The sequence below is a fragment of the Scomber japonicus genome, chromosome 6 (genome assembly GCF_027409825.1).
Source record: "Scomber japonicus isolate fScoJap1 chromosome 6, fScoJap1.pri, whole genome shotgun sequence".
Taxonomy (NCBI): domain Eukaryota; kingdom Metazoa; phylum Chordata; class Actinopteri; order Scombriformes; family Scombridae; genus Scomber; species Scomber japonicus.
In genome coordinates this window covers 23,750,494-23,777,471 of record NC_070583.1, presented here as the reverse complement: position 1 = coordinate 23,777,471, position 26,978 = coordinate 23,750,494, and the positions used below count along the sequence as shown (strand labels likewise).

General features: G+C 40.2%; 1 protein-coding gene across 1 annotated transcript in view; it reads right to left on the bottom strand.

Annotated features, from left to right (window-relative positions):
* dph1 (diphthamide biosynthesis 1) overlaps nt 1–26,978 on the bottom strand; it is a 61,152-nt gene that overhangs the window by 3,758 nt on the left and 30,416 nt on the right. Inside the window, exons 4-10 of the mRNA XM_053321029.1 lie at nt 19,221–19,342; nt 15,139–15,293; nt 13,210–13,331; nt 9,959–10,027; nt 9,145–9,301; nt 5,596–5,696; nt 38–116 (exon numbers count right to left, since the gene is read on the bottom strand). Of these exons, the coding sequence (XP_053177004.1) occupies nt 38–116; nt 5,596–5,696; nt 9,145–9,301; nt 9,959–10,027; nt 13,210–13,331; nt 15,139–15,293; nt 19,221–19,342 (805 nt within the window). The remainder of the gene's footprint in view (nt 1–37; nt 117–5,595; nt 5,697–9,144; nt 9,302–9,958; nt 10,028–13,209; nt 13,332–15,138; nt 15,294–19,220; nt 19,343–26,978) is intronic.

The following is a 26,978-nucleotide window of genomic DNA, read 5'->3' as shown; positions in this document are numbered from 1 at the left end:
TGTGATCTTGCTGAGAGACAATAAGGTGCATGTTTACCTCATATGGAGACAGCAGGGGTTTGGAGAAGGCGGTGCCCCAGTCGATAGAGAGGCGTGGACAAGCGATCTGGACCCACCTGTGGGAGTGAAAAAGACACACGTTTTTGTAACAAAATTTATATCTATGAGTGGGTGCAAATGTGTGCACAAACCAAACAGCCAGAGAAAGCGGGAGACTGAGATCCTATTAGACAGTCAGGGCACATCTGCGACTGCACGCTGCATGTGGTTATGTGATGCAATGGGCTGTGCGGGGAGGCTCCCTCCACCTGATCTCCAGCATCTGTTAGAGAGATCTGTCCTGATTTGCAACAGCTCTAAAGACAGCCACGCTACACTGTCTGAATGCATAGCCAGCTAGTGAACGAGTAAGGCTGGTGGTGTTGGTGGTGGTGGTGGTGGTGGTGGAGGGGAGGAGAGGAGGAGGGAGGGGGGGTGGTTGCAGGAGGCATAAACAGAAAAACAGGGAACGAAGTGAACAGAGGTGAAATGAGAAGAAATGCAGTGAAAGAAAAGAGGGAGAGGTTAGGTGAGTGTGAATAAAAAAGCTGCACCAGCCCGGTCTCCACGGAGGTAGCCTACATAGCTGGCAGACAGGGTGGTGGGGAGAGGGAGGGTGAGGGGCAGAGGGGGGGGGGGACTGTGTATGAGAGAGATGGGGGGGGGGGGGGGGGTGAGAAAAATAGAGAGGACACAGATATAGAGCGATAGGGAGAAAGAGCAATGAAGACGAAAATAGGGAGGTGGGGGGTGGAGGGGCACAAGCAAGAGGAAGAAGCACAAGCAAGAAAAGAACAGAAGCAGAATAGAAGAGGAAGATTGGCAGGGAGAAAAGTGTTTACTCTGGAAAATGCATGAGAGGCATGAGGAGGGTGTGGATGTAAACAGCTGGAGGGAAAAATGAACAATGGGAAAATGGAGACGGAGAGAAGCGTCCGGGGCTACGGGGTTAGCTTTCATAGATCGATGCTATCCATAGCTCCATCTCCACTGAGGCAGCGGACACCCCCCCTTGTCCTTAATAATAATGATGGAGCTCCTTCAGAAATATTGACAAATATGAATTAAGCTGCACTGCATATACAAAGCCCTGGAGATAATGCTAGACATAGGTAATGTCAATAAGAATACACCTGTTTGACAGTTAAGCAGAAGTATACAGGCGCACACATACAGTAGGGAAGGATGGAAAAACACATGAAAGAAAAAAAGTTGAATTTCAGTTGCTTGAATACTTTCTTGTCAACACTGCAGCGTCATATTCCCCATCTGTCTATTCTTCATTTTCCAACTTCCACACAGTTTCTCAGCTGCAGAATTGATTGCACCGTTGACTCTCCCTCCACTCTGCTTTCTGTCACAGAAATATTCTACCCCCTCTGGGCAAACGCATTGCATTTTCTCATTTTCAAATAACACTTAAAAAAAGCCCCCCACCCCCAAAAGAATGAATTCTTATTCATCCTCCTAATTTGAAAGCTGAGTCAGACATATTTGTACTAAGCACCAAACTCTTCAGACCCAAGTTTGCTGAGTTGAGATGGAGAAGTACAATCTGAAATATGACCTTTAAGCACATCAGCTGCTTTTCATAACAGGAGCTCTTTACGTAGCCAAACACTGCACATTTATCAAAACCACCTTAGCCCCTATACACAGGAAGAAGAAACTAATCACAGAGAGTGAGTCTGACAGTGTGCATGTGTATGTGCACATGTGTAGTATGGGCTGATAAGAACATTAGCAGTGGTTAAAAGAGGGCGAGTAATTAATAAGCAAACCAGCTCTTCCACTGACTCCTTTGGGCTACCACTGAGAGCAGAGTCTGAGAGGAAAGTAAGACAGAAAGCATGAAAGGGAAGGCAGAGAGAACCCCTCCTGAGGAGCAGATAGCTGATTGGTGCATGGTGCCAGAAGGGACTTTTCTGAGACTGAATGGTGCAGTTCAGTAAAATACGTGGGATCATGCCAGATACTGCCCCCTGAGCACGGCCTAAATTGCATTTCCAGGCCAAATCTGGCCGTCAATCTAGCCGGCACAGTGGAGACCCCACATCACAGGGGGCAGTAAAACAAAGAGAGGGCTGGAGGAGAGAGGAGATGGAGGGAAGCAGAGCAAAGGAAAAGGTGGGTTATTGTCTTATCTGTTAAACCTTGTTTCCCAACTTATTCCCAATGAAGAATTAACTGAAATAAAGAACGAAATAAAGTGTTTGATGTAAACCGTTTTTATTCACTTCATCTGCAAATAATCTGAATCCTTAAACCCAAAGAGAGACAGTAGAATTAGAAGAAAAGGATGCAGGACTGAGGAGGGAGTTGCTGTGGTATAAAAATCTGAGACTGCATGACATTTAGTGCTACTATGCAATGTGAGAACTAGCCCTGGCCTCGCTACATTACCTGCTGTGGCCCATTACACCCTGACACTGTTAGGTGAACCTCCACCTGCATGACTTCCCTTGAATTACACTCGTAGTCTTGACCCAGCAAAAGCAAAAACAATTAACTTTTCAAAGCTGCAGGAGAATGGAACGTGTTCACCTCTAAGGGTAAACTTAATTGAATTAAAACAACTTCATTCCAGTGGTGTCAAAAAATTAAAATTCAAACAGAAAGATAAAAGGCTGCATTGAACTGGGTGGTATTTGCGGTCTGGTTGAGATAAGTGTGTGTGGTGTGCTGATATCTGTACAATAGTTTAAAACCTGCTTGGGGACAGCCTAATTACACACTTAAGAGCATATGCTAATGGTGTCTCTTTCTTTATATGAGTGAGTATGTGTGTGTCTAATGACACAGAAACCCTGGGGGTGGGCTCTGTACAGTGTGATGTGTTGGCTAGTGCCGAGCGCTAATGCTCCTCCTCTATCCCACTGTCTATCTCTCCATCTCGCTCTCTCTTTGCTTCCATCCTTCCCTCAACACAGCTGGACTCAACACAGCTTGAAACACCTAGTGGTTTGTAAAGTCTATTGTAGCTTCATGTAGGATGCCTGTTCTGACAACTATTGCTATGGGAAAGAATTTACCCAAACAAAAGAAAAGTAAAATGGGTGATAAATATAAAAAAATTACAAGTGGAGCTTATCAGAAAGTCCAAAATAACTGCAGACAAGACCCCCCGCTGTTGCCCAATCTCACTCACTGAACAAACAAATAAAGCTGTCGAGAGGTCTTACTTTCTGGAGTGAATCTTGAATTTTTGTATTTCATTTCTAACCTAGACTCATTATGGTGCATAACAACCATTTTTAACAAGGACAACGGCAGCATTATTAAAAAAAAAAGCCAAGGTCTCCAATTGAGCTGGAAATTGAACTTCAATGCCTATTTGGCATTGACTGAAATCTGTCACGACACACGCTAAGAGCTGGCATTGAATTCTTATTCTTTAATGAAACCGTTTCTGATTACATTTTTATTAAAGCAATATTCTTGTATGAAGAATGTTTGGCTTCTTTTGTGAAATTAAAAAGTGTGTGGTACAAAAACAAAGTTTTGTTTCAAGATCAGTGGAAATTAAGGTATTGTGTCGACATTAGCATTTAATATTCACTTTTAAAAGATACCCAGACTCAGTCTTCAATAGTACAAAGACAACATTTTGCATTGCATTCTGATGTACAGTATTTTCACTCACTTACCAGTTTATTAGGTACATAATGCTAATGTTTAGTTTTTATTGAAACTGTTACTGAGATATGCTGATCCAACTTTATAGCATTTTTGGAGGTTATAATTTGTGGTGGTGTTGAATTGAATTTGATTGTACTGAAAGATGTTTCTAACATACAGATTAATATTACAGATGAGGTACACCTACACCTACCTACACATCAGTGACTGAGTATAAACATACATACATGTGTACAGTGAGCCTTAATTCTGTATTCAGACACTTTGCTTTTCCTGACATCCGCACCATAAACACTACTGAAATAGACCTTGTTGAAAAGCCTTTTTTTTTTTGGGTGAATCGTGCCTGACTTACATAATTTCAGAGTTGCACTGATACGTCAGTCGTAAGAGGAGAGCCAAAAAACAAAGAAAAAAAATTGCTTTTACCATGATCGCTCACTTTCTAACACAGCCCCCTCAACTACCTCTGCATCTCTCTATCGTTCTTTCCAACTCACTCTCTCTCAGACCTTCTGTCCTCTCACCCACTCCTCCCTCACACATCACACCTCTCATTACTCGACAGTGAGAGGCCAATCTGAGGGAGTGTGAGGAGTGCGTGTGTGACTGTGTGAGTGCCTGTGCAAGTGTGATTGGAGCTGTTGCACATCAGTGTATCAGTAACCCCTTGTCCATCTTCACCTCAGTTCTTCTGGTTGGAAGTTAGATAAATCTGGTGAAACTGCACTATGAAACCTGAGCACTTGATATTTCATAGAAGAAACTTGATTTTTTAAAAAGACATTTAAGAGTCATACTGGGTTGGATAACGGTGTTCAGTGACATCATATATCGGTACTTGCCCCTGTGAGGATTAAGAACCTGGAATGACAAGATCCATGTGTGCATCAATCATGTTGCACTGCACAAATAAGTTACTTTTAAGTCTCATAATAAAATAATTACAATTAAACAGAATTTGGACCCTAAAGGTAAAATATAAAAAGTCATCCCAAGCAGGGTAAGGTAATTTATTTTTGATTGATTATACTCTGACATTATTGAAGAAAAGAAGAGAGAAAACTTAACACTTAAATAGGTTATTCATATATTAAATTCCTATTTTCATGCCTCATAAGTCCAAGCTGTGGAAATTGTCTCAAGCATCCAAGTTGGATAAACTGGACTATTCCTTTTTGCTTCAATGGCAAAAACTATGGAATCTCCCCAAGACATGAATGCCAATTATATTTATAAAGGTACTGTATACACTGTTTGTCAGCTCCTTGTCATGGTATGCTTTTGCAAATGATGCTGACTCTCCAATTATGTGTGCAATGATGCTTACAGAATATATTTCAAATGTTGTTGATTTCAACTTTTAGGTGACTACTTGCTGATAATAATAGCTCTGCCGGGTTCCATGATGTGAAAAATAAATAACACATCCTTCATGACAAACAGGCAGAGGGATGATTAAGAATTAGTAAATGAATAAAAAAATGAGCCAAAGGAGAAAGAGTTTTAGTGATGTGTAGTAGACAATAAAAGTAATTACAATTTCAATATTGCAGGCTTTGTGTACTGTGCTATGGCCTAAAAGCATCAGGGGTGTTGTCAGGGGAGAAAAAAACAAAATGACATTGCAGAACCAGTTACAGCCACAAACTAAATAAGGTGCTTAATTCAAAGTCGCTGCACGTCGTCGCCATCTTATAAACCACTCATCTATTTTTCGCTGATTGACTGGCTCTCATCTGCTGGTCTCAAATTATTCTCTATAAATGTTTTCTACATTCATGTTTTATAACAAAAACTAAACTTTCAAGAACTGAGCTGAAAGGCAAGAAGACTATGGGCCATAGCCCATAGTCTTCATTTTTGTCCTCATTTTGGTGCACATTATTGTATATACGTAAATATCTTAATACTCACGCGTCAACATCTGGCATCAGAGCTAGCTTGCTGGGGAAAATCTCAGACAGGAGCACTCGAGTTAAGGACTTTCCCAGTGACTGCAGCTTTGACTCCAGGTGCTACAAAGAGAAAGGGGAAAAATAGAGAGAATGAGGTTTGCAATCCACAAATCAAACAAATTCTCTCTAGGGTTGTGAAACTCTGCTATACAACACTATAACAAATAATACATTACAAATATGACATCCCATGACTTCTAGGCTTTACACGATCAGGATTTTTGGGGTCGTTCACCGATTAGTGAGTTTAAATAAACTGATCACCGATCACCGATCCGATCACGTGAGGCAATCTACAATACAACTAATGATTCAAACAAACATGTTGGTGGTGTGGAACTTCTTCGGAGTAAATGAGACAGATAAAACACAATCTATGCAACGGGAGCATTACAGCCGATCTCACAAATTGCATAAAATGCTAAATATCGGCCGATCCAATATAGTTGATCAGATCGGTGGAAAGCCTAATGACTTCCACCCACACAACCTAGGGTCAGAAGTTTGTACTACTGTTATCAATTTCAGAAGTAAGACAGATTTATACAGCTCCCAGTCTTCAAAGACTCATCTATCCATCCATTTTCTGCTACTTATCCAATTCTACAGCAAGTTAAGAAAGATAGCTGACAGATCCTTCTCCCCAGCGATGTCCTCCATCTCCATCTAGATATCTCAGGCCAGATGGGACATGAAATCCCTCCAGCATATTCTGGATCTCCCTCTGGGTCTCCTTCCAGTTGGCTCTGCCCAGAACACCTCACAGTGCAGATGTCTTGATTCATCTGGCAGAAGAGAATAAGTTCTACTCCAACCTATTTGCAGATGTCCAATCTCCTCATTCTGTCACTATCTGCCCAGACGCACAATGAAAAAAAATAGTTCATGTATTTGTAGCCATGATCCTAATCTTTGAGTCTCTACCCAAAGCTCAAAACTGTAGGAGAGGGCTGGAATTTAGATCTTTGGTTTCAGACTCTCTCTTAATGAATGCCCAGCAAAAGGCTCTCTTACACTGTTCCAATCCCCGTGTGTATCTCATACTACATTTCACACTCACTAAAGGACAAGACTTTAACTTCTTCACTTCTAGCAGTAATTCACTCCCAACCAAAATGTGAGAGAGAGTGTGCTATCCTCAGTCTTCACACTTAAACCATTACAATGAGTGCTGGTTACCGTCTGAATAAGCCAGCCAAACTACATCATCAACAAAAAGCAAAGATGCAATCCTGAGATCACCAAACTGTTGTTTCTCAACTCCTTGAGAGCACCTTCTCTAGAGATTCTGTCACGGATTCAGTAACACAGTGAAACGAGAACAAAAGACTTCCCGAGGGGCACAATCACAAACCTTTTTAATGTCAACTAGACAAATGCAGACTTAATCGACACACTCTCATGACCCTTCCAAGCAAGCAAATTATCTGGTCCATTGTTCCACAACCAGGAGGGAATACAGTTTGGTGCAACTGAATCTGAGATTCAACAACTGGCTGAAAAAACAACAGGCAGGGCCTTGCTCTCTGTGACATGCAGTCACTTTTTAACTTTCTTGGGGGAAACCCCAACACAGCCAAGCTCAGCAACTATGCAACTTCACTCTAAACAGCTATAGAAAAGCAGAGTCCAGCTTCTGGTGCTATAGGTGAAGGTGAGCCTGACTGTATTTGGTTGGTATTGCTGTAATGAGTAGCTTTGGCATTTTCCCATTCAGAGAGATGGCGTTACATATCCCAAGAGATGGCTTTTAGAGCCCTGAGCTTTTCCTAGTGCACAATTCACAATGTGCCAGACCCCTATCCCTCCCTGGAGGGTAGTGGGCCCAAGAGATACTGGTCCCACTTTACTCCCTCAGGCGGAGCTAGAGTGGGCCTCTTGGGCAAAAGACCAGATACTAGGTCCAATATAACATCAATAAATTAAATTGTTTAGCCAGTCCAAGAAATTCTGCTCCCTTACTGACTCTGCAGTTATAGTTTTGTGCATTGGCACTTGGACTGTGTTATTCAGTGATGCAGAAGGGATGTCAAACCAATTGAAGAAATCCCATAAATGTTCTTTTGGTGATATAAAGGTATGATTGTTGCTGATATCCACTGTCCTTGGGAGTATCATGAGACATTTTATGTTTGTGCTCTTATCAGAGATAGTTCTGATCCCCTACTTAAGAGGTTATCTGACACTCCACTTCTTTATCCTGACAGATCGCTATGGGAGAGCTGGTGCGTCCACTCGAATCCCCTTTTCCCCTGCCACCCTCAAATGAAACTTTTACCTCTCCGGGTGACATTTTTACATCAACGCTAACTTTGTCTTTCAAGTACGTATACTTATCAACAGTAGAAGTGCACAAAAATATGCCAGAGGATGTATACTGACAGATGAAACCCAGGTGTGATGGTTTTAAACTCCAGAATTCAAGTAGAGGTGTGTGTATGTGACCATATTGCAAACACTCATTCTAATTACAGATATGATGATGTGAGGAGGGCAATGCTAAATACAATACTAAACAAAGTTAAGCACACAACTCTACAGAAAAACCAAAAAGTGAACATATCAAACAAAGGAGAGAGAATAAATATAACATGGAATGAGGCAGTGGAGGGAAAAGCAGCAGGAGGAGCAGTTGTGGGTTAAGAGTGACTGAGAGGGCTTCTCGGTCGATCGATTGGTACCCCCAGACAGACTTGTGTGCATGCTAATGCATAATAGCTCCTACTTGCAAAGACTTTGAGTTTCTCACTTATAGGCCTGAACCTAATGGACCAGCATGTGTGTGTGTGATACATAGGATTTGTGCATTCCCAGTACATCACTTCTGTCTAAGCTACTCTTTTCAGTGGCTGAAGTTAAAGCGAATGTTGACAGTTGGGATGAGTTGTGTGTACTGAGAGCAATCCTGATAAGAGCAAATGATGCAGACACACCAAGACTGGTTTTCATACGATAAAATCAAAGTTGTTTTCTTGTATAACAATGTGCTGGAGGTTTGAATGGGTTAGGATTTATTTGTATGGCAATGAATGGTTATCTAATTTAAAATAATTGATTTTCATTCTTTTTATTTTATTTTTAGATTTACTTAATTTGTGATTCAAATTCTTGATTTAATGGGGTTATGTTTCAATAAAGCTTTGATTAATTAGCATTAATTAGTGCTGTATTTTTTTTAAGCTTTTAAGTATTTAGTTATCTTTCATAATTTAAGTTGTTGACAATCAATAATAGAAAATTCTTAAAATGTAAATCCCTACTAATAACAGTCTTACACAGCTAGCATTGAGGCCATCAGTGGGATCAAGGATAAGGTCCTCTATGGCTGTTTCGCTGCATCATTCTAAATATGAAATAACAAGCTCTCAGTGTGAAGATTGCTTGTCCTATTTGTACTTCATGTCACCAAATCACTTGTCAGAAAAATAGGCACTACAAAAAATTACAAACCATTGCACAAGTGGCCTCAGGACATGTAAACTGTTGAAATAAGGATGCAGACTCTCACCTCCAGGACTTTGGGGCTTCCCTGCCGGCCCAATGTGCCCATGATTAGGCCCCATCTCTGGGCCGAACGAGCCTTGTCAATAGCCTGAAACCTTATGGAACGCATGGCCTCGTGGTCATAGTACTCCCTGGAGAACACTTTACTGTAGGGGTCATATCTGCAAACACACACACACAGTAAAAAGTTAAAGACAATTACAGTATAGATGGAATGTATACAGTATATACATATATGAATGTAACCAGACAAACCTTATTATACACATTACAATTTATTGTTCATGTATTTATCTTGAGGACAGAAATGCAAGAAGAGATGTAAAATATCCAATCATGAAAGGCCATCAAGTATGACAGGAGTTAGTGTATCTTAGGGAAGATGGAGGTATTTCTGAGCATCTAATCTCCTTTTCACCGGTACAAGGGCTTCACTTGAGATTTGAATCTTGTTTATGAGAGAAACCTGTAATCTGCACGGCAGTGAATATGTCTATAACAACACAATTTCACTTTGCATACAAACACGTCATTGAAACAGAACTATATCCTAACAAATTATTATCACATTGTAATACGACGAATGATCATAACAGCAAGGGATTCTTTAATTTGAATAGGATTAAGTAGCATTATAACATATATTTTCTATTCAAAGAAGATTGAAAAACTGAGTTTTTCAATCATATATTAAACATATAAATTGCTTTGTTCTCTCTTTAGTTTCTGAACTTTAAAAAAGATTATAGATGATTTCAGTACATAAATTACAGAGAAGAGAAAAGAAATGTGATAACAGTTGGTTTCATTTACAATACCTGTAGGCAGGGATGTCTGGATTTGCTATCATGATTGACTCCAGGTGAAATCTTCCATCTCCCAGATAACTATGGAAAAACACCAATCAATTCACAGTTAGAGCTAAAGAGAAGAAATGAAGAAAAATAATATGTGCAAAGGAAAGTGCCTCCAGACAATCATACTCAATGTGAAACCACAATAAACAGCATTTATATTATTCTCCTATTGACTCTGCCGGCATTCTCGCTTTCTCTTTTTAAATCTCTGCAGCCTTTTTATGATAGATCAAAGTGTTACCAGGCAGAAGGCCTGAGGCTGGGGTGGAGGTTCTGCCCATCTCTGCTGTCTGGTACATGACCCAAACGATTGTAGCATGCTGTTTACAGAGAATGCAAGCCCTTTCAATTAACCCAGGGTCGGGTACTGGGGAATCGCCAGACCCCGAGCAGAGGCAGAGTTCACAAACCATAAGTACACGGAGGCATGTAGGGGCCTGAAAACAGAAGCTCAGGCAGAACTCTCTTCCACCAACCCCTCTGTCAGGGTCAGGCTGGGAGAAGTTGTGCTGTTAGTGTGAGGGGGCTCGGGTCGGTACCACTGTACCCCTTACTGTACAATCTAAGTAGGCCTACTGAGACAGGATATGCAATTAAACCCACCATTTGGTCAGTGTTTAGAGCTGCCTGGAACAGGCTGTGGGTGGTTTGCCATAAAGGCTACCTGGAGACGTGTCTAGCCAAGTCTTTATTTGTAAGTGTGTGTGTTTGTGTAAAAGCACACATGAATGTCTCTCTTTGTGTGTCTGCATCACAAATAACACTGAAAGCAAAATGAAGTCGAGCAAAGCCTCTGCTGCACTGCTTCTCTTTGCTTAGCAACATTCAAGGCCCACATATAATTATGTTCCCAACAATAAGCTTTCTGCACTTTAGCCACAGTTGTCCTCAGCTCTCTGTAGCTTTTAAAGGCTGGTGTGCACGACTCTCACTCTCCGTATGATCACAGTCCTTCCATCCATATTCTATTATTCTTAGTAAAAGTGCTCTCGCTATAATGGTAAATGCTGTGCATCTTGGTGTTATGCAACATCCTATCTTCGCATTCACATCTCCATATTGTTCTATTACGAGTGAGAGCAAGAGCAAATGCACTAGACAGAAATGGTCTACTCATCATTTCTTATACAGGAGCTTATTTTCACTGTGTTTTTCATTAGAGGAATGATATAGAACAGGTCTTTTCTAAAGCTCTTCTAAAGACAATCTGGCCTCAAAGAGTAGACCCTGCAGGTTTTCCATAATGCTCAAGCAGTTCAAAGCTGAGGTAAGATGTAATTTGAATTTGTGCATATTCCATTTTTTTGAGCAATGAGTAATTATTAATGAAACTAAGATAACCCAATGTTAAATATCAATTTAAATGTATGACACTATTGAAGGTACAAAGATGAACAAAACCATGCATTGTTAGGAAAAATTTCTACTCTGTGCTGCCTTTCTAAGAGACAGTGAACAATCAATTGTATCAAAGCCTTAACAGGGATATGGAAAGATAGAAGTTTGTTAATAAACTTTACACTAGCGTCCCAAAGTCGGAGCATAAAACTTTTGAATCCTACTGTATCTTCTCTAATTAAAGTTTGGGTGAGGCTGTCGATTTTAAGACTCTGGAGCAAAACATTGCATCAGAAAAACATTTCCTAAATTTAGGGTTATGATTACAATTGTACGCTCTTTGGAGGAATGAGCCTTGTGCCATACCACAGACAGCAAAGGTGGGACAGATACTTCAGGTAAGCCAATCGCTGTATGTTGTAAAGGTGTATTGCTTGTGTGTGTATTTTGAGTAGGATATGGTGGTAAAGAGAGAACACACTCTAAACGTTCCACTTTTTTCATTTGTACAAAGACACCTACACTCTCAAACACACACACACACACACACACACACACACAGCGCTTTGTCTCCCACAGGGCCTGGCTTATGCATAGAGACAAACCTGTCTCCGTGTCATTCTGTCCTCTTATTGTTTTGCTTATGTGTGTGTGTGTGTGTGTTTAATGTCTTTGTTCTAGGTGCAGCTCACTGATGATTGACTGAGGGCACCTGTGTGAATATGTGGGCTGGTCTATATAGGTGGCTCCTTCCTCTGCCCACACTCTCTCTCAACTCCCTGACACAAGATGCAGTTTTTTATCCTTTTTGTAAATAAATGTATTCTTTTGCATCTAACCCAGTATCGAGTTCCTCCTTATATTGCAGCTTTCGAGCTGGTTGTAACACCGTCCTTGTATAACCATTTTAATCCTATGCACTGGGAGGTTTTAATCACATCTATGAACACTACATGTGTGCAGATCAGACATACAGGGCGATGCACTTAGGCATAATTATACCTGGGGAATTACTTAATCTCACTGTGCACCACAAAGCATGGGATTCTCTCTAATGTAGAACAGCATGAGATGTATAGACAGACAAAGCGAAGTTTGTTGCCTGAACCTGTTACATCCTTCTCCCTGCAGAAAAGGAAGGATAAACATCACTTAGACAACGCTCACATGCACATCATTTATGTTGATGTAAAAACACTGAGGAGCTAGTCTTTTAGAACACATGCTGCTGCCTATTGGATTCATCATTTGTTTTCTGGTTAGAGGAAATGAAGAAGAAAATAGGAACTTAAAATAGGCAATCACATAAGATGAAGCAAATTTACAGACAAACAGTGACATGTTGCACAGTTTATCATTTGTCGCCATGAACATACCCGCAGTAGGTGTCATACTTTGTGAAAACATTTTCATAAAACACGGAAAATTGTTGAGCAGCTGGATGTGTTGTGGTTGCTTTGAAACAGCCAAAAGTAGCCACGTCTGTCTGGCTTTATAAAATGCAGTGCTTTGCACAGTGTGGGGGTATTTTTAGTTATGCCATTCTGGATCAGCATCTGGCTGTTTTTCTGGCTGGCTATATAATAGAAGCCTGATCTGAAGCACACAGACATAGCTACATGTCACAGCTAGCAATGTCTGGTGTGACTGGTGTGATGTCATGGTGATTATTCCTCATGTCACATGGGTGGCCATAGCAAAGGCAAGGGGTAATTATGGTAGCTAACACGGGTTGTGGGTGAGGGTGCAGTGACTGGATGAGTCAAGGCTGGATATCTTTGGTTATCTGGATATCTCTGCCAACTAACAGGAAGAAAGGATAGGACCATGTCTTAAAGTGGGAGATGGAAGACAGGAAATGACAAGTTTCTTACATTATAGCATTGACATTGCGGTCCAAGCGAGGGGAGGTACAGCCCAAAATTTCTCCTGGTGACAGAGGTCGACACTGTGGGACCAGCACGTCATACTCTGGCTTGAGGACTGCACTCACAGCCTGCAGAATGGTGGAAGGGAATAGGAAGGATAATTAGAAATTCACAGGTTGTGTCCAGCTCACCTTTAAACCTTTTCCCTGTTTTGAAATGTGTCTCCAAAGAGAGAGAGCTATGAAGGCTTGTCTTTCAGTAACTTCACTACAGAATTGGATACCATTTATGACTTGAAAACATCATTAGTAATGTATAAAAATGTATCTATGTATTAAAACCCTCTTACTTTATTTCATTTGAAATGGATCTATAATTATTGTACGATTCAAATCATTACTTCAACATTATTCCATGTTTGAGCATGTCTTGCAAATATTGTAAATTGTTTTTGTGTTTACAATGTCATGGTGGTAAGAGTGAGGGGGGGCATCACATGGGCAATTCCCTCTATCTTTCCCATTATTGTTTTGTATTAATGTTTTTATGTTATGATATATTCATCACACCACTTTTTCACTTATTAACATTACAATGCTGCTGTTTCTATATGGATGCAGAAAGGACTCCTGGTTGGCTGCTGTATGTTGTGGCTATGTGGTTGCGCGGCAGCCATATCGGAGAGGTCAACACTGCATTTTCTTGAGTCCTCAGAAAAAATGCCAGCCAAGTGTGAAGTAGATTGGGTGAATGGTCAATGACAGAAGCGAAGAACAGACAGAAGGACACGGATGGGTGTAATGGAGGGAGAATATATGGACGATGTATGCAGAAGTAAAACATATGAAGGACTGAAAGTGGGTAATGATGCAAAGAATGAAAAAGGTCACATGATTAAACTGAACATTTGGACCTAAAGTAATCTTGAATAGGTCAGGCATGACACTTATTCTTCTAGAGATATAACTCCCAGTGTGGCCAATCATGATTAAATGTATGGATTCAAGAATCTGCAAAGAAGTGCTATACCATGTTATAAATAAATAATATCAAATATGTGAATAAAGGTAATGTGAACACAATATTAACAAGGGAAATTAATATTTTCTGATAAGAGTGCTTCAATATCTCAAGAAAAATAATCTCTTCCAAACACTTACACTCATTTAGCAAAGCGAGAAGATGAGAGAGCAAACAATTACAGCAAAGAGGGAAAAATGAGATTGTGTGTTGGGAGGTGGAAGGATAAATTGAACGATTAAAAGCTAATTTAAAATGGTGCAGAGGGAATAAGGGTGAACTATCAACTTCTCTCGCCTATACTGCCTGACCTCAACAAGCCTACATAACATAAGACAAGAGTGAGATGGAGGCACACATGCATACAATAACACAACTACAAAACACAAATACTGTACAAAGATACACACGGATGCACTCAAACTCCCCAACATAAAATATGACCCACACGGGCAGAGTGTGGTTTAAAAATAGCAGTGGTTACATTAGTGAAGTCCTTAAGTGGTGTTGGTTCAACACAGCAAATAAAAGCAGCAGAACACATTATAGAACAGAGGAGGAGAAAAGGGTGTTATAGCACATATACTATAGCTGCTGCCATTGCTTATATAAAGTGCAGGGAGCTGAGCACGATGCTGAACTTTGAGGCCATCGGAATTCATTCCATCTTTCAAATCCAAAATAACTTATGCTGGATTTCTAAAACCCACACTTGAACTAAACTTAAGTGCAGAGTCTGAGCTTGTTCATAAAAGCAGCAGGAAGTATTGTGCATAAAAAAAGCGCACAAGTATTTATGTTTGTAACAGACACAAGTTATACTGGTCATTCAGGTAAAGATACACTATCAATCCACGTTAGCACTATCTAACAGGAAAAAAAGGGAACATTTGACAGACTCCAATGCTTCATCACCTGTAGTGCTGCCACAAACTGAATAGTGCTGACGAGTGCCAGAGATTGTCCAGCAGGAAAGTTGAACTTGACCGTGTCCAGGAAGTGTGCATTGTCCATCTGGATATCCACAAACACATACAGCATCTTAATACCTGCTGTGGAGTCTATGGGGACTGCAGAGAGACAAAGAGGAAACAAAGACAGATGAATAATTCACACTGTTATGTCAGGTAAGCCTAGCGGTATATACACTATTGATGCTGCCTCAAACATTAGCGAACGGCACATGTTCAGCGATACAAGCTTTATGGGTACATGCGCATATATAGCTCACAGTAGACCCCCTTGTGATGTGACTGAAACTCATTTGGTGCGTGTCTCCAGCACACACAGGAAGTGATGCAAAGACCTCAATTATTTAGGGAAGGAGAGGGACACATGCGATTACTATTAATGCCATTAATTTCACAGACCATTTACTACGCACCCGGGCCTGGGAGAGGTACCTAGAGATGTGCTGAGCTAGATGCTGAACAAAGTCGGTCCAAGAAAAGAGGGGGAAAGGCCATGGATAAGAAAGAAGAATTATCGTTTGCGTTGATCAGCATAATTATTCTTCCTCTTGTGTTACAATTAATTTGCAGATTAGGGGCGAGGGGACTTTGTTGTTATGATTAAATAAATGGCCCCATTATGGTGCAAATTTTTTTTATGAGCAAGTGCACTGACATGATGGCCTAGATTAAAGCAACATTGAGGGAGATAGGGGAGCAAAGCAAGACAAGAGGGCAGAAGGGTGAATAGAGAGAGGGGCAGTGAGAGAGTCAAAAGTGCAGTATGATATACATCTTTACAAAGGCCTGGAGGCAGATAGGATGGAAACCGGGAATGAGACATGAGAAATTCCTATGAAAGTGGTGTTGGAAAACACTGGAATTCAATTTGGGGGTTAGGGTGGACAAGTTAAAAATGTACTGTATAAATTCCAAAAGATAGGGCATGGAAAAGAGGAGTGGAAATAGTAATGGGATACTGTGTGGATGTTGATGTATGTTTGGGGGTTGGGGTGGGTTGTCAATTAACTGGCAGCAGAAGTGATGAATGGGCTTACATCTCAGCAGAGAGGCAAGGGAAGGAGATGGATCGGGATTTAAAGAGGTGAGTTTTGCTGCAGGCCACAGGTTGAAAGTGTGAAACCAAGGAGTTAATACCATGAAGCTAAAAAGAATTGGAGCGGTTGAGTAAAATCCAGACTGAGACTTACAGCTGTCAGTTTCTGGTTTATAGCCACTCCCAAAACATAAAGGGCAAAGAAAAGTGAAATCGATATGTGTTCACATTAGCATGGTAGCCTGAGAGCACTTAGATGCTGCAATTAGAGAGACAGTCAATGAGATGGACAGGAATTACTTGCCCCATCAGTGTTTTTATTCATCTATGTATTATAGCTTTAAGGTCATCTAGTACAGCTGCTTATTATTGCCCCTGTAAACAAATATGCAAAAAAATATCCACTCAATGGTGGGACTAAGAAACAGTTTGAATTGATGATATACTGGCTTCTTTACAAATAGCTTGGTTAAAAAATCAATATGTAGAAACAGGTTTCATTCTACACTGTGCTTGAGGACACTTTTATGTAAATATACAGGAGTCTTTCGCAACAAATTATTGTTTTCATTATCAATTAATTTGCCGATAATCCTCTTGATTAATGGTTTTGTCTACAAAGGGTCAGAAATAGTGAAAATGCCTGTTCAAATTTCCCAAACTCAAAGGTGATGTTTTCAGATGTCCTGTTTTGGTCGATCAACAGTCCAAAACCTGGGGATACTTAATTTAAAGTATTATTTCATCACATATGAGAAGCTGGAACCAGTGAATTTTTACATTTTTGCTTAAAAAATTACTATTTGCAGATTTTCTGTCAATCGACTAATCGTTGCAGCTCTACAGGAGACATTTGGTCTTTTTCATATGTGGTCCTGAATAATTCCTGTCTCATTTGTGGCGTTAAAACCTCAGTCTCAATAGTCAATATTATAAGTCAAGGCTTAGCTGGCATGTGAGAAACGATGGAAGACAAGGGTAATGTGGAGATGTTCAATGAATGGAAACAAGAGGTTAGACACCAAAACTATCCCTGATATAACATCATTATTATTAAAACAACTATTGTTATTACATGATGTTAAAGCAATTAGTAGTGTATGCTAAATCATGAAATCACTACTTAATAAAGGAGTGAGACTGGATTCTATTAATGTCCATGTTGTACATATTCTGAACATTTATTTTAATTTTTGAGAGTTTAAATATTCAGAAATTCAGTGTACCACAACCCACAATAAAAATCCAACAGATTAATGTGACCGTAATATCAGATTCAGATCAGATTATTCTTAAATCTGATGGAGGTTTTTTTTTGAAGGCCAATTCACTCGTTTTAGACAATTAAGGATAATGACACATATTTTTAGTGGTCAAAATCACAATGTGAAAATTCAGTCATCATTGAGCAATAGTGCTATAGATCAATTTATGCCAAATGACAAATAAAAATGACAAATAATAATGTAGTAAACACTTACAGATGGAACGGTCGACTGACCTGTTATTTAACCCCAAATGTCCTGGTCAAAGATAATACTGGCTAAAATTGTTATGTTAGGTAACCTCTGCTCAAAAATTGTCTTTTCAAATGAGTCTTGCATATAAATTAATGACGATCTGCTGTGAGGTGGAAGAAGGTTCACTAATACTTACAGCTATGGCAGCTGGCCTGGAATTATCAGAGCAAGGCTGCTGTGTCTCTGCCAACAGATTTTTTCTGGTGCGGCTTTCATAAATAACAGCCATGCCATAAGAAGCAAATAAAGTGGAACTTCAATTTGGTGTCTATTTTTCTCAGCCTCAAATCTGTTTAAATATCAATAATGTTTCAAAAAATGTGGATCCCTCATATCAGCAAATAACATTATAACTTTAAAACATACAGCATGATTTTATGATACTGTTTGTATTGTCCTTCAGTAGATGGTGGAACTTTATTATGACAAAGTATAAAATGAAACCAGAATTCAAAAGGAGATACAGGAAAAAGGCTGAAAGGGAAATAAATGTGTGCAGGTGAGTCATTCAGAGTAGTGTCTTTACTGTCTTTGGAAACAGTGCAGAGGATGTCCTCTTGATTGAGTGATTAAGGTCAGGAACAAATACACACTAGCACCTGCACACATGCATTGGAAATATTTAGTTCAGCCAATGTCTTAGAAAATATATTCTCATATAATATCTGATTCTAACTTCACAACCAACAAAAAATGTATCTTTAGGTTTCTGTGAGTGTAAATGGGAAATGTGTAGACATCTTATCTCTTTTGTAAACATACATGCCTGCATTCACACATAATTCCACATATATCAAATAATACAAGTACACACACACCACACACGTAAAGACAAAGACAAACAAGACAGCACAAACCAACAGAGAACATTTCAGTGTATTAAAATTCTGTTGGTCATTTCTGGTATTTGGGATAGGTGAGGTTGTTCTGGCAGGGATATATCAAAACTATTGATTTAGCATTTCCTCCCATGTTCAGCAAAAGACAAACAGCGGGTGCGTGGGTGAAGGTCCTAAAGAACTGCTTGAAGCTTTCAAAGGACGGCTTTAATGCATGTTCCCCATTGATCTGCTGGGTAAATGTGATGTCCGGGCTCCAAAGGTCTGATGTGCCTTCCATACTAGGTCTGGGACAGGGTGCACTAACTAGTTGCATTTTCAGTTGATCAATAGCTGCATCTGTCTGTCTGTGCTCTGCCTTCATTTTCATGCAGCCCACTCTTAAGTGGGTGGGAGTCCTTGATGCTTGCTCAGTTCACGTTTCTGAGCAGCACCATCTGAGCACAGAGAATTGGAGAGACAGACAAACGCAACACACACACACACACACACACACACACACACACACACACACACACACACACACACACACACACACACACACACACACACACACACACACACACACACACACACACACACACACACACACACACACACACACACACACACAGGTAAAGAAAAGACTCACTGAGACAACTGTGGCCATAGTGCACCATGAAATCAGCTCCTAGGGCTCGGGCGGTGAAGTCATCCACACAGCAAGCCCCGTACGTCACGTCCCCCATCACAATGGTATCTGCCTCCGTGAACCTGGGATGCACACACACACACACACACACACAGACACCAATCACTGCAGTCACAGAACATATGCACCTCCTGTTGTTACCATAGCGATCGATACACATAGCATGCCAAGCACGGAGTGATTATGAGAGAGCTGAATAAGATCAATCCCTATTCACTTGCTACAGATGGAGTACACTATATAGTATCTGACAGAAGTCAATGACTGACTCAGAGCATATAAGGGTGACACTGCTATTCTCTCTCCAACAGCCTGAGTGCAGCACAAGCTGACTGGTAGTTAAAACCCTGCCAGATGAGGGATAATAGGTCACCAGTCAGCCTGACCCAAAGAGCAGAAGCAGAAAAGGAAGGCTAGGACTGGTTTACTTAAGCAGATTAGAGTTTGTAGGGGTCTTGGCCAGTCTGGCTACAGCCTGGATTTACAGCACATCTGCCTGGGAACAGAGGACACAGCCTCAGTGACAGTTAGTGTGTGCAGCATTACAATAAACTAGTCAGACTAGATGCTTTATGCCACAAGTAAGTGGTGAGAGAGTAGCACAGACCATGTGGGCCTAAGTTCCACTTTGAGAAAATCATGACCTTGTTGCGAGGAAAACTAGCAAATTACACAAGCATCTGTGGACCCAGATCTGTTAGACTGATTTGCAGATCTCACAACAGGAAAACAAGCTTTCTTTTATCACCCTTTATGGGCAAATAAAATGCTAAGCAAACCCATAAAGGCTAAGTAAAATGAATAAAGGCTGAGAGTAATAGGGTGGAAGTGCAAATGAATAGAAGCTTGGGGCCTTGTATGGGGGGAGAGATGGGTAGACGAAGGAGTGGTTGTAAATGGAGGTTGTTGCCAGGTATTTGTGGCTGTGTTCTGACAGATTTAGGCTAGACAGAAGGGGTAGAATAGAGATGAGACAGAGGGCTTGGGGAGAGGAGGAAAGTGATAAACAGACATGGCTGCTCACAGAACAGCATCTGTAGCAAGTTACAGACTGTTAGTAATGTGTCTCCTGCTGCCCAATCTTTGAAGCCACATCCACTCTCCGTCTCCTCCTAGCAAGGGTCTTCAGAACCTAGTTACTATTTAGTCTTTCCTCCATCATTTTCTCTGATATAATCTTTGGTTTGCACTCTCTCTGGGCTCCTCATCATTGTCTGCTAGTTTTCTATGTCTCTCTCTCTCTTTCTCTCTCTGTCTTTGTCTCTCCATTTCCCTTTCCCCTCTTTGCTAATGGCTGCTCTCAAGTGAAGGGCAGTACAGGCCAGCTGAGCCCAGCAAAATACAGACAGAGCAACTCATCTGGTAAATAAATATTTGCCTTTCAAGATCTGAATCAATTACCCTCTCTCTTGTCAAGGTTTTGATTTTGTCTGTGTGTTTGTACTGTGTACATGTACATGTGCACAAGAAACCAGCAGTAAGGCAGTAATTATGGGTTACAAAAAATTATATAAACACAGTTTGAGGTTTGTGGACTCTTGCACTAGTTTGCTCATTCACTGCAGCCCATTGTTCTTTCATCACAGTCCGCTGACTTTGTTTGGAGTTGCATAAACGTGCACCAACCTCTCAGCTAAAAATACACTGACTGCCCACCATAATATGGAGACTATTCTCTGCAATCCACTGCAGACCACGCAGAACAATCTCCAATGCAAAACACGACACTACAGAAGATTATTATATCTAATCAGCCATCTATCTGCCAGAAATACCATTATCACACTATCTCCATTGGCAGTGCAGTGCATATCTAGTCATTTCCAGAGCGTGTATACTGAAATTTCATGGTAATAAATGCTAAGAATCTGATTAGGAGGCCCATATGAGACATATGATGCTACTGGGACATGGGCAGAGTAATTACTGGGCCACATATAGTCCCATATCCCACTGGGAGAGAGGAAAAGAGGGGAGGTAAGAAGACAGAATGAAAGAACGTTATAGAGAAAATAATCAATAGTGTTAATCAAATCTACTTCTAACACACGCCATCTAATGCATGCCATACTGTATGACTGGTGGCTACAAAACACAAATGTACAAATTCAAACCCTCCTTTAGTTATTCCTCTTTCCATCTCTTCATTTATTCCTCCTTCCTTCAATTCCTCGTCTGTAACGACAGCCACTTTCCAGTTTCCCTCTGTATATCAGCACTGGTTTTGCCTCATATCAGTTCAGGGTACTCAGTTCAGCCGTTGCAACTGAAATGTCATTAAGATCTAATTAAGATGTCAGAGAAGCTTGTGAGCTCCGTAACAGCCCTTGTTAATTAGCTCTTTAGCATATAGCTCAATATGTGTGAGAAATTGCTGAATGATTTGAATCTTTGTTATAAAACCCACTGTGCTGGTGTGTGCCACAAACACAAGTCTGGGACCTGACTGGAATACACATGCGCACACAAGTGCCAACATGAGCACAGGCACACGACTGTGGATTTAGTGCAAGCTGATTGTATTACTGTTTATCAATAGGTTAAGTAGCTGATATGTTGTATATAAATAGCATTCCACTCAGCTCCATTATTGTCCTGGTGTGGCACGATAGGCACGAAAGCAGATTAATCATTCTGCTCCTGTCTTCTGGAGATGATATCTTTCTCTGACTTTGACAGAAATTTCTTCTGATGCCACCATAAAACGAGAACTTGTTGGCACTAGTGCCTCACAGCTCAAAGATGTTGCGGCAGACAAAGAGGATGGAAAACTTATCCCATCTCTGAACCATCCCATTAGCACTCTCGATGCCATTTTGTCACAGTGACACTTATCTGTTTATGAAAATAAGTAAACTGAGTTTGACAGATTTTTGGTGGGTTTGAGGGCACTTTCACACCACTAGTTTGATTATTTGGTCCGCACCAGGCAGTAAAATTGTTACTATGTAGCATAGAGGCTGTGGTGTGGTCCGCGGTCACACCTGCAAACGAATCAAGATTGGTCCGATTGACGTTCCCTCATCTTCCGGTAGAAGCACCAGAGGTCGGCATTTGGTGCGGAGACCACCTCTTTTTGGAGGTCTCAGTCCGCTTGATTTAGTGCGCACCGAGTGTGACTGATGCTTTCACACCAACGAAAATGAAGAGCTTTTGGTCCGAATGGACTGTTTAGTGCGCACCAACTGCTGTTGGTGTGAAAGCGCCCTGAATAACGGTTGATTGAAGATTTGTTGTGTTTTGAGATGTGGGATGTTTCACTTTGACACTCAGTAGTACTTTTGGGGTAATCAACTAGACAAACCATTACAGTTAAAAAAAATATTCTTATTTTGACATCTATATTATCAAAATGGCATAGAAAACTAACAGCATACTGTATTTTAAATTTCAATACTCAATATTATTTTTGGTACGGCTAAGGGGCGGCTGTGGTTCCGGTCGTCCTCCAATTGGAAGATTGGCGGTTCGATTCCCGGCTCCTCCAGTCCACATGTTGATGTGACCTTGGGCAAGACACTTAACCCCAAATTGCTCCTGTTGCTGCGCCAACGGTGTATGAATGTGAATGAATGGTTAAATTCCCTCTGATGAGCAGGTTGGCACCCTGCGTGGTAGCTCCTGCCATCAGTGTATGAATGTGTGTGAATGGATGAATGAGATGTAATGTAAAGTGCTTTGAGTGGTCGCAAAGACTAGAAAGGTGCTATATAAGTACAGTCCATTTACCATCCATTTAAGGAATAAAAATATATTTTGCTTTTCAGTTGTGTGTGTGTGTCTGTAGAGACATTCCTGTTAACAGACCTTTTCATTCAGAGAAAATGGTCTAACTGGACCTTAGCTGCAATGCAAACAATATTGGAAGGTATTAATATCAAATGGTTGTGTTTTAGAGATTCCCCAAGTTGTAAAACTGTGCAATGAATTCACTGATGCTGCATTGGACTAAGAGCTTAAGTTGTCTTTGCAGCACAGTGTTACTTCAAAAAGGAAGGGAATTATCCTCATAAAAAAGCTATTCTTTACAATGTCTGGGTTATTTTCTACATAAGATTGTCATTGAACTCCTTACTCATTTGTCTGATCAGTTAATCAGTCTACCTGTTTGGCTATACTGTATGTACAAAACTCTTCACAAACTTCACCGGAAGATTAAATACTGTGTAAATACACAAACTACATCAGCCATATTCAGAACATTGTAACATGATGCATGCTCATATTTTTTATATACTTGACACAACTCTTCCTTATGCCGCTTATCTATCCAGACATTAAAATTGGAAAATCCATGTCCATGTAGAAGACTCTATAGATTACAGCTGTTGTAAAAAACCTCTTATGACTCTAATGATGCTTCAATGTACTTATTTAAGAATGAAATGCTTTCACTGAACTGCATTATTGTTGCTTCTCCTGTTTTTATGCATTTACTTGGCAAGTGTGTAGATGGTCAACAAGCCAGACAAAAAATAAACCAAATAAAAAACCTGGCAACAATTGAACTTTTCACACTCATCTGCCATCGTCAGGTGGGCTAATCCAATTTGTAAATTTGCATGCTTCCTTATTTCCCTACTGATGTGATTTAATTTGTTCAGCAGTAACTTTGCTAGCCAAGTGCAAAATGGGTGAGAAAATGATTAGAGCTTTTCCATGCTTTCCAGGTTTTAAAGCTTTGCATCCATTGGTGTCAACAGTAGCCATCACAGTACTTTTATGTTTTTAATTGTATTTCTCATGGTTTTTAACAAGCATTGCCATCTAATTGAGTCATTAAATAATATAAAGCTGTTACAGAAAGTACCAGCTTAAGAAAAATACAAAAATTGTCTGTTGAAACTAGAAACTTAGATCCTCTCACATCAACCACATGTTATTCTGGTAGTTTGCACTGTTCTCTCACAAAAGAGAGTTCTGGTTTTAATCCTCCGCCAAAGCCCCTTCTATATTAAGTTTTCATGTTCTCTCAGTGGGTGTGTGGGTTTCCTCCAGGGGCTTTGAGTTTTCTCTCATATTCCAAACACATGCAAATAGTTTTGTGACTCTAAATTGCCTAGTCGGATTGTGAATGTGTTGACCCTGATGAATTGGAAATCTATCCTGGCGGTTTCAGTGCCTTTGGGATGGGCTTCTGTCTGTCTCAGCTTTCTCTAAAATGTACAATGCATGGTACTGCCATGTGTTACTTTATCTATCAGGCCAGCCTTTTTCATTATCCATGTTCTGTTATCTACACTAAGACGTAATATACATATCACACTTTAAATAGGATTCAATTCTTGATAACTATGTGAGAGCATCTTGCAAAATACATCTGTATTTCTCATTATAGCTCATCAGGAGGGCAGCAGGTGACTTTCACATGCAGATATTAGTATTTACAATATATAGTAAGGGGAAGTACACAAAAGTGTCTGCTGATGAAAGGCAAATGAGTATATATTACATAACTAGTTAACACATTCAATCTTTCATGCATCCTTTGGTATTTATTCAAAAATGCACAATATTGTAATTGTAGATTCAAAAATCTACAATTACTTACCAGCTAACACCAGTCAATATGTAATTCATCAGAGTAATTTTTTTTGTGTTGTATCCAATCTAGTATATATGTGATTTATTTCATCATTATGATCGTTTTCATTATCTCCACAAGGCTTAAAGGGATCTGGACTGACTGAGACCACCCCTTTCAGTCGGAACAAGTTTTGGGTATTTGGTCCGGACCATGGTCTGGGGGAGGTTTCACACCTGTAATTTTGGTTCAAATCAAACTAAAAAGTCAAAAAGTTCGGACCAAACAAGGTAGGTGTGAAAAGACCATATGAGCAGGATTTGAGTTTTTTTTTTTTAAGATGTCTCTCTGCATCATAATTTTAACTTCTTTTTTTACCACTGACACTAGGTTTATTTTTAATATAAACTGTATTCACTGTTTTTAAATAGCAGGAACATAGACAGCCTCACCTGATACATTAAGGAGACCTCAGTGAGCATCTCAGCTTTTTTTGGTTCCCCCTTTGCCACATCATGGCAGGAAGATGTGAACTCCAGAGATGGGGAAAATCTGATATGCCACATTTGTGTGGACAGAATTAGATTATTGCTTTAACTGCTCCTCCCACGCATATTAATGATATAATGAAGGAAGTCAGAAGTTCCCAAAAGATCTACAGAGCTACTCTGAACCAGTTGGCTGAACTTCAGATAATTTTTTCCCGTTCTGCCAATGCTCTGAGCGATAATGAAAATTATGTCTTAATAATGTATTTTTAAATATGGTACTACTAAATGGTGATATACTTTAAGTTCTTATCAAACTTTGTGAATATATGATATTGCTCTTGTGTTTCTAAAAGTTTAAATTATGTTCACTGGTAATTAATACAGATAATACTAATACACAATTGAAAGCAAAAATGTGAGATGAGTTGAACATAAAAAAATTAGAACCTGTCAAATCCTTATGCTAAGCATCCATATAGACTCTGACTGCCATTGGGGGGGGGGGGGGGGGGGAGTAAGGCGTAACACAATAGGACAGCTGGAGACACTCAAAGTACCTTGAAGTAAGTGTAGTGATTAACAAGAGAAGTAGCTGTTGTATTTGTTGTGTTTTCAGTTCTTGAGAATTTCATACACTGCTTATCCATTTGTACATTTGTTGTTCCAAGTTAATGCTGTTTAGCTTGATATACTTTGACTGACCCTGGTAGATATACAGACAGGAAGAGCTAGACTAGACCAGAGGCACTGTTCTCATTCCAAAGAAACAAGGGCAGTCTGAGTGGTTACCGTCGCCTGTCAGTCTAAGAAGAAGGCTGCAGTACACACCACAATAGGTTGTTTGTCTATATGACTGTGCTGCCAGTGAGCCTGCTACATCTGAAGTCTAATAATAGCAGAGGTAGCTGACTGGTCTCATAGGAAACAAAGTGACAAGCAGGTCAGCAAGGTGGGTACAGGTGCAGCAGCACTGCTCTTGCACAGTTGCCACTGATACGGTGTGGGCAGACAGCTCAAATGAGCATATGTGGTACGTTTGCATACCAAGTTACACACACACACACACACACACACACACATACACACACACACACACACACACACACACACACACACACACACACACACACACACACACACACACACACACACAAAATCACAATTCACTGTATGCAATATATGTGTGAATTATTTTTCCTAGATCTAATAAAGGCTCATCTTTAATTCCATTACATTTCAGACAGCAGCCCCCATCAGCCCATTGTGTATCTGTAAAAGAGTTTTGTCACAGGGCTGGACCAAGAAAATAGGGTTCTCCCATGGTAGAGGGGTAGATCAATTGAGATGAATCATAATCATTGCTGTCCTTAAATCCTTAATTGAGTTTAGCTTAAATAAGTGAGAGGGGGAAAAAATGAATTAAAAAGACGAGAAATCTGGAGAATGAGCAAATGCTAGGATTGGGGGCTACTACACAGAGAGAAAAAAGACAGAATAAATAATAATAATAAAAATAACTTTATTTTGTCTAGCGCCTTTCGCGAAACCCAAGGTCGCTTCACAATAAGAATAGGAGAACTTCAGGTGTATTTCTTACATCATTCTTTCTTACATATTCCTTATTAAGAAAGAAAAAAGAGGGAAAAAGGGCTGACGGAGAGGGAGAAAGGGAAAGAGGGGTGA